The sequence below is a fragment of the Pseudomyrmex gracilis genome, unplaced genomic scaffold (genome assembly GCF_002006095.1).
Source record: "Pseudomyrmex gracilis isolate BER0280 unplaced genomic scaffold, ASM200609v1 scaffold_41, whole genome shotgun sequence".
NCBI classification, from domain to species: Eukaryota; Metazoa; Arthropoda; class Insecta; order Hymenoptera; family Formicidae; genus Pseudomyrmex; species Pseudomyrmex gracilis.
The window spans coordinates 952,658-965,368 of NW_018020625.1; the positions used below are offsets into that span (position 1 = coordinate 952,658).

General features: G+C 42.3%; 1 protein-coding gene across 3 annotated transcripts in view; it reads left to right on the forward strand.

The window, feature by feature from the left end:
* LOC109852954 (disco-interacting protein 2) overlaps positions 1–10,137 on the forward strand; it is a 28,441-nt gene extending 18,304 nt beyond the window's left edge. For 2 of the 3 annotated variants that reach the window (XM_020424600.1, XM_020424599.1), the window contains 11 exons: positions 103–607; positions 700–1,036; positions 1,239–2,052; positions 2,149–2,579; positions 2,721–2,952; positions 4,260–4,372; positions 4,508–4,894; positions 4,995–5,330; positions 5,411–5,707; positions 5,803–6,356; positions 6,479–10,137. In XM_020424600.1, coding sequence (XP_020280189.1) covers positions 103–607; positions 700–1,036; positions 1,239–2,052; positions 2,149–2,579; positions 2,721–2,952; positions 4,260–4,372; positions 4,508–4,894; positions 4,995–5,330; positions 5,411–5,707; positions 5,803–6,356; positions 6,479–6,731 — 4,259 coding nt within the window. In that variant the 3' untranslated portion in view covers positions 6,732–10,137. Of the gene's footprint in view, positions 1–102; positions 608–699; positions 1,037–1,238; positions 2,053–2,148; positions 2,580–2,720; positions 2,953–4,241; positions 4,373–4,507; positions 4,895–4,994; positions 5,331–5,410; positions 5,708–5,802; positions 6,357–6,478 lie in introns of all 3 variants that reach the window. The other variant, XM_020424598.1, reaches the window with a different exon arrangement.
* Positions 10,138–12,711: the final 2,574 nt, after the last annotated feature.

Here is a 12,711-nt window from a genome sequence, read left to right on the forward strand (position 1 = left end):
CGCGTGACGTCGTGATGATCACCTGAGGCGAATTGTCCGCTATGTGCGCACAATATAACGATGATCAGGTTTAGTTATCTTATTGTTGTTACCGCAACCAAGGTACCGGTCTTTCCGACACCAGCAGCACCGGCTCCGCTCGCGACACCCCACCGCCGCCGAGGCCGCCGGCGAGAAGGCCGCCCGGCGCCGATATCACCGATATCGCCGAGTACACGCCGCACGCTTACTGCAACATTCAGCCACCGGACGTTACCCATGTGACCAGCAGCACGCCGGTCGGGCAGCAGCAGTCGGCGACGCGACGACCCGGCGCCGACCGGGTGAATCGTTACACACACGTGGTCGAGGATCAGAACAGCACCGGCACAACCGGCCGCTGGAAGGTCTCAGCGAAGATCCAACAGCTGCTGAACACGCTTAAGCGGCCGAAACGCCGACCGCTGCCGGAGTTTTATGAGGACGATGACATTGAACTGGAGATCGCGGCGAATCCGAAGGATCCGAACGCCCCGAAACCCGAGGGCGGCTCCATGACGTCGGCAGTGGGCGAAGCGCTGTCAGTGCCGTCGGGCTTGCCTCGATCTCTCGAAGCCGCCATTCAGAGGTGAGCTGCAATCGTGATTTAATGTTGATATATTGCGCTTACCGAGATGAGATTTTGTCGATCCAACGATTTATGTAAAATTTTACGTCCAGGTACGGCTCGGCGACGTACAAAGCACCGGTGGCCACTGTTCTGGACCCTAACGGCAAGCTCTGCGTAACGCTCACTTATGGGAAGTTGCTAAGTCGCTCTCATAAGATCGCCTATACACTTCTGAACAAGGCTCTAAGTCGCGGCGGCGATTGTTGCCTCAAACCCGGCGACAGAATCGCTCTGGTTTACCCGAACAACGATCCGATCAGTTTCATGTGCGCCTTTTACGGCTGTCTTCAGGCCGGCATTGTGCCAGTACCCATCGAGGTTCCTCTAACACGCCGTGACGCGGGTTCTCAACAGATCGGTTTCCTTCTGGGAAGCTGCGGAATTCAGGTAAATAGAGCGCTCGCTCGCCTTATCCGTCGAACAACATTCCTTTCTATATTTGCATGTTCAATTAGCGAGACCGTACGGTCTCGCGATTTGCATTGCAATTTGCATTGATTGCGACTTGCAGCAACTTGTTGACTTGTCTCTTATCTGACCTTGAAGATCGAAAAACCAACTACGTAGTTTTTTTTTTTTGCATTTTTAGGTGGCGTTGACCAGTGAAGCGTGTTTGAAGGGTCTGCCGAAGACGGCGGCCGGTGAGGTGGTGGCCTTCAAGGGCTGGCCGAAACTCCACTGGTTTGTCACGGAACATCTGGGCAAAACGCCCAAGGATTGGCTGCCGCCGCCAAGGCTCACTGATGACACGCCCGCTTATATCGAGTATACCACTGACAAGGACGGTTCTGTGATGGGCGTAACCATCACCAGGGCGGCGATGATGGCCCATTGTCGCGCTCTCACGCAAGCTTGCGGTTACACCGAGGGCGAAAACGCCGTCTGTGTGTTAGACTTCAAGCGAGAGGTCGGCCTTTGGCACAGCACATTGACCAGTGTGCTGAACGGCATGCACGTTATTTTTATCCCGTACGCCCTGATGAAGGTCAATCCTGCCAGTTGGATGCAAATGATTACGAAACATCGCGCCAGTGTTGCTGTGGTGAAATCGCGGGATCTTCACTGGGGTTTACTGGCCACCAAGGATCATAAGGATGTTTCCTTGGCTACGTTGAGGCTTTTACTCGTCGCGGACGGCGCGAATCCATGGTCTCTCTCGTCCTGCGATCAGTTTCTTTCAGTATTTCAATCTAAGGGACTCAGGCCAGATGCTGTTTGTCCTTGCGCTTCTTCTAGCGAAGCTCTCACTGTCTCGGTGAGGAGGCCAGGACGCGCGGGAGTGAACGCAACTGGTCGTGGAGTTCTTTCCATGTCCGGACTGAGTTACGGAGTCGTTAGAGTAGATCAAGAAAATTCCTTAACGTCGTTGACGTTGCAGGATTGCGGCCAAGTTATGCCTGGAAGTGAGTTTTTTTTTCTATCCGCGATTCTCAGTACATTTTTTGTCGTGTTCGTGCGCGAAGCATTTTTAATAAGAGATTATTCTCTTTTTTTTTCAGGCGTAGTGGTCGTCATTAAAATGGAAGGACAACCATTCATTTGTAAGACGGACGAGGTTGGTGAGATTTGCGTGCACAGCGCAGCGACAGGTAGTCAGTATTGGGGACTGCAAGGACTCACCAACAATACGTTCAAAGTGTCGCCTTTACAAGCTGACGGTACTGCTTTGGGTGACGTGGAATATACACGTTCCGGTTTGTTGGGTTTTCTTGGTCCTGGAGGTCTCGTCTTCGTCTGCGGATCGCGCGACGGTCTTATGACAGTAACTGGCAGAAAACACAACGCTGACGACATCATCGCCACTGTGCTTGCGGTTGAACCGATGAAATTTATCTATCGCGGTAGAATCGCCGTTTTTAGTGTAAGAGTTCTCAGAGATGAAAGGATATGCGTCGTTGCAGAACAACGGCCCGATTGTAGCGAAGAAGAGGTGCGTTTCGAAGTTATTTATTTATTTATTTATTTATTTTTTCTATAGAAAACTTATTTTTCAACAAAGAAATCGTGTTTATATATTATCATGTTGGATTTAAAAAGACGCGTTTAAAAGTTTCTTGTTTAATTTTCGCAGAGCTTCCAGTGGATGTCTCGAGTGCTACAAGCTGTCGATTCGATTCACGCGGTAGGAATATACTGCCTTGCCTTAGTGCCACCGAACTATTTGCCCAAAACGCCGCTAGGCGGGATTCATCTGTCGGAAACAAAACGCCGCTTTCTCGAAGGCGCTTTACATCCAGCAAATGTACTACTTTGTCCTCACACTTGCGTCACGAATTTGCCGAAACCGCGCGAAGTTCATTCAGGTAAGTAAAGTAGATTTTAGCGTTCGGTGTCGCGCCGATATCTTTCGAAAACTGGACGGATATCGGCGTGAATTCGAATAACACGGAAAGTTCGTGAAAAAAATGCTGGAGCGAGCATTTTTTCGCGAAAGTGTAAAGAAATGTTTTATATATCCAACATAAACACATGGATGTTACAACTAGCTGGCTATGAGTTAAAATGTTGACGGGTAAATACACGGGTTAGAGGGTAAGAGAACAGGAGAGAGCGAAAGAATGAATGTGAAAAGGGAGAGGACTAGCGAGAGATAAAAAAAAAAACAAAAAAGGAATTGATATTGATAATTTACAAATGTCACTCTTTTTAGAATCTCCTAATTAGCATCAAGGAAACTTAACTCTCATGCATCTGTATAAACTTTTGTTGGTAGGCCTCAGGAATCTGACATATACCTTGCATGGTGTAATGTCCTCGGTTCCAATACGGAGCGTCTCAAAGTAGATGTGTAATGTAGATGTTGTAACACTTGAATATATTTATTATTTCACAAAGATGTCTTTAATAACAAATATGCAAAGTATAGTGAATAATTAAATATAAAGTTTGGTTTTACGCAACACACTACGTAATAAAATTCTCTACTTTTAAGTGTGTGTTTTATAATATATATACACATTCTTTGAGACACTGCAGAAAGTACGTGATAACTTTGTGTGACTGTTTTGTCAAATATTTGCGTGAAGAAAAAACGTGAAGTTATCACATGTTCTGTATTCGATTAACCAACCCCTTATACAGTTAACTACTCATGCTTAGCATGTTATTTTATTTGGTTATTCTTCTTTTTTTTGGCTGAGTTCCGAACCACCCCCCCCCCATAGCGTCCCAATATAAAATACAAGCATAATTAATTTTTATTAGCGGCTGGAGAAAATCTTTTTCTTTTTTTTTTTTTTTAAAGCTTCTTACAGAATCCAGTGCTTTCCTGTACTTTTTTTTTTTTACTTTTACGTCGGTACCTCAACGCAAATCAGTTTGAGATCTGTGAAATGTTAATTTGTGTTAAGAAACAAAAGAGATGCATTCTCGGGAATTTGCGAGCATCCATGGATCCCAAGATCCATGAAATCCGCTTTAAAGTGGAACAGGAAGGCCCATGCGAACGCTTGTATAGTCGGCTCCGATGGCGAGAACCAGATTGCTCTAGTTTTGATTTTCCGGCCTCAGTCAGGGGAGAGTGTGTGAGCTACTCATTATTGGGTTGAGTGTTTGTGTTGGTTTACTAACGGAATGGTGCGGGGGCGTGTAGCGGGGGATTCTGTTTCAGATGTCGGCCCGGCCAGTGTCATGGTAGGCAACATCGTTCAAGGTAATCGACTGGCCTCGGCGCAAGGACGAGACATGGGTGTTCTAGATGAGGATAGCGACAACGCCAAAAAGGTTTGTGAAAAAGGTTGTTTTCGATCAAGTTGAACGTTTTCGTAACAATTTAGATTCTGTTTTATTGTTATAGAATTGTTTGTTGCTGGTTTTTTTTATATTCTTTCCATTATACTTTCGTATTATCTCTTTCAGTATCAATTTATCTCAGAAATTCTACGATGGCGAGCTGTCAGCACTTCGGATCACGTGATATTCACATCGTTAAATGCGAAGGGCGCTGTTGCGACCTCGTTGTCCTGCTCGCAGCTGCACAAAAAAGCTGAGAGGATCGGAAATCTGCTTCTGGATCGGGGAAGAGTCAACACCGGGGATCACGTGGCACTTATATTTCCACCTGGTACGGATCTGATATGCGCGTTTTACGGTTGTCTGTATGTGGGTGCCGTGCCGGTGACTATCAGGCCGCCGCATCCGCAAAATCTACAAACGACTCTGCCGACCGTTCGCATGATCGTGGATGTCAGTAAATCCGTTCTCGTGCTGACTAACCAAACTATCATGAAGTTACTGAAAACAAAGGTAACCAGAAATACACTTGACGATGATGTAGTTAAAGAAATAATGCAACAGTGAGGGAATATACGCGATGGAATATCGTTTCTTTTTTTTTGCCACGCAGGAGGCAAACAATGTGGTCGACGTGAAGAGTTGGCCGATGATTCTGGATATGGACGACATGCCAAAGAAGAAGCTGCCGGTTATGTATCGGGCGCCCACCGCGGAGATGCTGGCCTATCTGGACTTCAGCGTGTCGACAACGGGCATGCTCGCCGGCATCAAGATGTCCCACGCGGCTGTAACTTCGTTGTGCCGCGCCATGAAACTGGCATGCGAACTCTATCCCTCCAGACACATAGCACTCTGTTTGGATCCCTATTCGGGTCTCGGTTTCGCTCTGTGGTGTCTCAGTAGCATATATAGCGGACATCATTCTATATTGATACCACCGTCCGAGGTGAGGTTTTATTTACGCTTGCGGTTTGTAAGATTTTTGTTCTTGAGAAGTTTGTTTTGAGAAGCAATTGTTTCGTTTAGGTGGAAGCCAACCCCGCGCTCTGGCTATCGGCAGTCAGCCAGTCTAGAGTTAGAGACACGTTCTGTTCGTATGGCGTGATGGAGCTGTGTACCAAAGGACTCGGCTCCTCGGTTCATGCGCTCAAGGCACGGGGTGTTAGTCTGGCTTGCGTTAGGACGTGCGTCGTCGTCGCAGAGGAGAGGCCACGAATAGCGTTAACGACGAGCTTTAGTAAATTATTCTCCGCTCTTGGTCTGAGCCCACGTGCAGTTTCCACTTCATTCGGCTGCAGAGTAAACACTGCCATTTGCTTACAGGTAAAATCGATTTGTGTGGAATAACTTTATTTTGACTCAAAAAATCCGTTTAACAAAATATTCGTTTTATTATTCTCTCGATTGTATTTTGACAGGGGGCATCCAGTCCGGAGCCCTCGACAGTCTATGTGGATCTTCGCGCGTTACGAAACGACCGGGTGTCGTTGGTGGAACGCGGCAGTCCGCACTCTCTGTGCTTGATGGAATCGGGCAAACTGCTGCCTGGCGTGAAAGTGATCATTGCCAATCCCGAGACCAAGGGTCAGTGCGGCGATTCGCATTTGGGCGAAATCTGGGTGCAGTCGTCGCACAACGCGAGCGGTTACTTTACGATCTACGGGGATGAGAGCGATTACGCGGATCACTTCAACGCGCGTCTAGTCACCGGTAACACGAACGAGGTCTACGCGAGGACCGGCTATCTCGGTTTCTTGAGGAGAACGGAGAGCGTTCAGCAATCGGTGATCAGCGACGTGCCAAGTGACACCACCAACGCCGAGGCGGATCTTGTGCCGAACGATCCGGAGCTTCATGACGCCGTATTCGTTGTCGGCGCCCTCGACGAGGCCATATTACTGCGGGGTATGCGATACCACCCGATAGATATTGAGAATAGCGTCATGCGATGTCACAAGAAAATCGCGGAGTGGTAAGTTTTTTTGTATTCGAATATAATTTCAAGTCTATTTTTACACAATTTTAAATTATTAATGATGCTGATTGTAATATTGATGATTTAGTTAGCCAATGAACGTTGTTTCTTTTTTTCAGCGCTGTATTTACATGGACCAACCTTCTAGTGGTAGTGGTAGAGTTAGACGGCAGCGAAAGTGAGGCTCTCGATCTCGTGGCTCTGGTGACGAGCGCTGTGCTCGAGGAGCATCATCTTGTAGTCGGCGTGGTAGTTGTAGTAGATCCCGGAGTGGTGCCCATCAATTCTCGCGGCGAGAAGCAACGGATGCATTTGCGCGACGGTTTTCTGGCGGACCAGCTCGATCCTATCTACGTGGCGTACAATATGTGAACGAGTGTGCGAGAGAAGATTTTTCCTTGTGTATTCCGCCCTCCTTCCCATCAGTGGTTCTTATCCGACGTGCTAGGGCCGCAGTGGAATTCCATTTCCGACGACAATTTGCATCGAACACGGTAATGAGACAAAGCGACAGAGATTGTCAGCAGCGATTTTGTTTTTCTTTTCTTTTTTTTTTTTTTTTTGTTTTTTTCGCTTTTTTTTACACACAAACCCGTTTTATAAGAAAGAACGTATTTAAAAAGTTTCTGTTTTAAAAATCTTTTGTGTTAAAAAATTTCTTTTAGACTTGATATTTCTCATGTATCACAGAGCGATTTTGCCAATTTTTTTATCTTCCGAACTTGTTCGCACAAAAAACCACACCAATATTCTAGACTTACCGACGATTTATTATTTACTTTTAAACAATTACAACTCGCGCGAAGCGTGATTATTCGAATAATAACGCGTGTAAAACGCGAATGAACATTTCGATCAATGGAGTTCTACTGTACCGTTCTTCAAAGAACGTTAACGTACTCCGGCAGTGTGAATGTTATCGGCAAAAAAAAAAAAAAAAAAATACATTTGTGCGAATTCGACGCATTTTTAAGGAAGCCCAACTGCCATAAATTCTCAAAAAGATTGAATTTGAAAAAAAAAATAATAATAATAATACCACATTACATATACGTATATGATACATAACGAGATAGAATAATCGATGACGAATTGCGACGTCAAAGTGTGGGAGAGACAAATGATAAATTTTCGCTGCTCATTGCCGCTCCGATTACCCGAAACAATTCATCGCAAAACGCACACTGTATACCCGTCTACCCCATCGACAGTTCTACACACGACATTAAGATTCGCGGTGTTAATTAAGATTCGGGAACTGCTCGTTTGTCTTTGTTTTTTTTATTTTTTTTTTTTATTTTTTTTTTATTTATTTCGGCAGTGAGATCTAAGTAGCCGTAAAATCCTCTGACATTCAATTCTCTCAAGTCAATATGTCAGGCTGCGACACGCACAGCATCGACGCGATTTCGTACGTTTGTATTAAGTAACGCTATAGATATAAATTCTAAACGTTTTTTTTTTTTTTTTAGCTGTAATTAATATCGCGAAGAACAGAGTCTCCTTTTATTGACGAAAAAACAACGAAGAAGAGTTTCGTTTTTCGCGAAAGCGAAATTCCATGAATTTACGAGATAAATTCGCGTTTGTCGTCATTATTTTTTTTTTTTTTAAGATCGTCAATCATTCGTAAGAACGTGTTTTTCAATGAAAATCGCAATTTTTGAAGATCCAATCGAGTGTCTCGGGCGAGTTTTTGTTCTCTTGATTTTTTTCACCCGCACAAATAAAATAATTACGAAACAAACGAGACCTCGCACACAAGAGGACTTTCTTCACTCACGAATTTTTTCGACGGACATTGTACAATTGTTGATAGCTCTTTTTAATTTTTATATTCTTATTTTAACACACATGACAACACATATACGTACGGCGCCCAGAGCGCATATTGTTACGACTATATATTGCGACTTATATTGAGACTTTGCGATTATATACAGATGATCATGTGTGTGTTGTTTGTCGCGCGTATAAAGAACCGCTGTGTATATTACGAATGTTATGATATCAAAGAAAATATTATAAATTACATATCTCTATAGCAAAATGATTTTACTACACTTTACAACGCTTATTTAAAAAATTGCAAATATTATTTCTACTCTCATATACTTCTCGCATATTTTTTTTTTTTTTTTATCTCCGAGTCGACGAGATTGACTTGAAAAAATCGGAAAAATTGTTCTGTTAAAAAATACAAAATTTTTATCGTCAAAAAATTTCAGGCATCAGTTTTTTTTACGTCAGTTTACTTTCGTACATTTACACTAGAGTGCGATTTCAGTATCCACACACACACACACACATACATAAACGATGCAGCAAGTATATAACATTTATATAATGACGAATTTTGTCATCAGTACAATATACGCACGGCATAGTGATTTGTAATCTCGCTCGCGAAATATATGACGATTAATCGTATTGCATACCGGACTCTCTCGATGGCTGTTCATTCGGACGGCTTTTATGTTTTTTTTTTTTTTTTGTAAATACGTAAATCCAAGAAAAAGCGCGTTTCTTCTCTCCCTCCCACACACGTGCTCCTATTGCCGCGTTCGTTCGCTCTTTCGCGCGTTCTCACGGCTATACATCCTCATTTTTATCATCCATCTCCTCTTTATTTTATTGTTAAGCTATCGTGCCATGTCACCCTATGCGTTACTTCTGCACTTTTACGCACGGAAAAACATACACATACGACCGCAAAATAGCCGCAATTTGCACACACACACACACACAGGCTCGGTTGCACTGATAGCCTCAGTTAATTAACTGTCATTAGCGTGTGTTGCGTCAATTTTTACATTTTATACACACGTTTAGTCGTTTAATTTATTATCATAGCTATGTCATATCATTTAAGAATTTGCAGTAACACACAGTAGAGTAATACACGGAGAGGGCAAGTTTTTTTTTTTTTTTTATCACAGTTATTATCTTCATCGTCTTAGTTAATTAGTTTATCACAATGATCTCATACATCTTGCTCCATCGGTTGTTTTCTGACACACCTAATGTACAATCTGTCTTTCTATGTTTTAGCGAAACGAACTAATAATAGATCTGTTTAGTGTTTGTGGTAGACGATTCTTTCCGATTCTGTTTCTTTTTTTTTTTTTTTTTTTGTTTTTGTTTTAAGAATAAAGCCAACGGTCTCGGTTAATTGACATTATTAGTGCAACTGGCGCTTTAAGTACATTAAGAAACAAACTTTTAAGGATGTGTGAATCAGATTTTCCAGAGAGAGAGAAGGAGAGAGGAAGGAGAGATCGGGCGCGCGCGACTCGCATTTCTCGTCGTGCGTGTATTGCTTTTACGAAATATCGTTTTGTCGATTTCTCTCTCTGCAAAGTCTGATTCAACCGCGATTTATCTCAAATTTTTGCGAACGCATTGTTGCAACAAATGTCGCGCCTCGAAATTCAGAAACTCTGCGATCTTAAGTTTTTTCAATAGTTCGCTCGTGAAATTGTCTTAAGTTTTTTTTTTCACGGGGAAATTACACAATCGCGTAGGAAATTTGCTCGTCTCTGGAACACATATACGCAAAGACGAATGTGACGGTAAACTCGTGACAAATGTTAGAGTCAAACATGTGTCGAGCACAAGAGATGATCGCGTTTGCGAAGATTCTGGATTTTGAGGCTTTTTTTTTTTTTTTACACGTCGAGTCTGTGAGAGACCGTGTCGACCGATATCTTTCTCCGTGCGTGGAAGAGAAAATGTAGTACACACACACACACACAACACACAGATGCCTCTTTGAGAGGGAAAAAAAAAGTGAGGATTGTGCAATGAATGATTTTTACACTTGAACAAAAGGCGGCTGTTATAAAACTTGTAGTAATGTGCGTCGATTGTATTAAGAAGAAAACGGAAGATCGTTGGATCCGACAACATTTTTGGATCCACGATTACTCCGGACGGATTCTTCTTCCGAATCCTCCGGCGTGGATTTGCGTGTGTGGTTTACAGGTGTATATCCTCCGTACATACATATTTTAACCCTTTCGCGCGTTACATTACGTAACGATACGCGTAAACATTTTTGTAAGAACTTTGCAACACACAAGTACGTATTTTGAAACTATAAATCGTAAAAAAACTCACACACACACACACAATCGTAGATACCATTTATAAGGGCGAAAGGGTTAAGCAGAGCGTTGATTGATTAAAAACCGGTTGTTGGATCCGCGGATTCTCTTGCAAAGCCTCCTCGAGAGTTTGTGTCCTCCGCGTCCGGAAACATTTTATCAAAGCGCGTGTATGCGTGACTATAAAAAACTCATTAGCACCCGAGGTCTCTTCGCGTTAAATGTAATAATCTTAGTGGAGAAGAACAATTTGGTTTATATATATATATAATAACAATAATTATATATTAATAATAATACTAATATAAAGGAACGGAGGACGAAAAGACGGAAAGTGAGCGTTTATTACTATAAGTAAGCGGCGTTGACGGATTTTTAATGATATTTTATGATTTATAATAATAAGGTCGGAATTGCGAGATTGTTGTTACTTTCGAAACGCGTTTTATATATAATTTTTAGAAAGAACGCATATTTCCTTATATTCAAAAATAAAAAGAAAATCCAAGAAAAGCGATATATATATATACATATATATATATACATATATATATATATATATACATATTATAGACTTGTGGCCACGAATGCAAAAGGTATACACGATGCGACGTAAACAAAAACAAAATAGTAAACGATTATAATTACAATGTACACAGATAATAATCGACCGCAGTTAATCATCACCATGCAATCATTACCACGCAACTGTGAAAGGGAGTTTTATATTAAAACAAAAAGAAAAAAAAAACAAAAAACTGTTACGTGCCACTATGCAATACCAATAACAATTTTCATTGATTTTATACGTATAATCGCTATATATAATTTCTCTTATCTCTCCTATTGGAACGTGTCTCCTCGATTGAAGGATCCCCTCGACGCGCAATCCTATCGAGACAGAGTCGGGAGCAGATGCGTGCGTGCGAACTTTTTGATTGTACTGTGTATAAATGTTGATAACTAGTTGATAGTGAAGAGTAACATATACACGTGGCGAGTCAGAAATCGAGGAGAGAGGAATCCGCAAACAGAGAGAGAGAAAGAGAGAGAAGGAGAGAGAGGACAGGATCCATCACAATCTCCTCAGACTCCGATTTTCCGCGTAAGATCGTCAGAGATCGATACTATATATATATATATATACACGGCCGATCGCAGTTTATTCGATCGGGCCGTACCTAGGTCACGGCACGTGGTCTAAGGCTGTGTACATATAAATAATAACGCTCCGCGTTTAGAGTTTATTAAGGTATAGTTTGTATGTTGATCTATATATATATTTATATATATATATACATATATATATATATATATATATGTATATGTATCACGAATGATATAACGGTCACTGTCTCTACCAAGCCGATATAGTATCATCATGCCTCATGTATTACATTAAAACAAACATATTAATACGTCGGCTTATATGATGACGAGCATTTCCGACGGCGATTTTAGATCCTCAAGTCCTCTTCCACGATTTCTCCTTCCGTATAAACATTCTCACGCAAATATTCTTCTTGGAAAAACGTCAGGAAAAAAAAAGAGGATAGTAAATTTTTTCAAATCGCGGTGCGTATTACAAAAGGAATAAAAAATCGAGAAATCTTTACAGACATAAAATTCTAAAGGTAGTTTTTTGTTTTTTAATATTATTATTATTATTATTATTAACGTCTTCTGTTTGCGTTATGTAAAAGTGTGTTTGTTATCTTAATTGTTTTTTTCGGCGCAATTGTCAAGTGCTAACGATCGACGCAGCGATCGATTCGTCGTGCGATAGCGAAACACGCACGTATATACACACACACACACACACGTACGTACGGAGCTAATTAATCGCGGTATCGAGATTCGATCGTAAAAATTGCACACCCGATTACATTAACACGTCGACTGGCAAACCGTTCTTTATCCTACAATTGATAACAATTCTCGAGAATGCCGTTTCGTTGCGGCGTGTCGTCGGTCTTATCTTTCGGTATTATCGCACGCACTCGAGCGACAAAATCGGGTCTTCTCTTTGACATCGTTTAATCCCCGTGCTCTCATCAATCATCCCGCCGCTTTGGTTCTGGAGAAAAATCAATTTTACGCAATTGGGGTTGTTTCCGTGAGACAATGTTACAAAGAGAGAAGAGAGAGAGAAAAAAAGAACCGCGCCACATATAAACACGCGGTTTACGTCGATCCCGGGCGCGTTTTGCATAAATGCATATGCAGCTTACAAAAGCAGCAGGCAT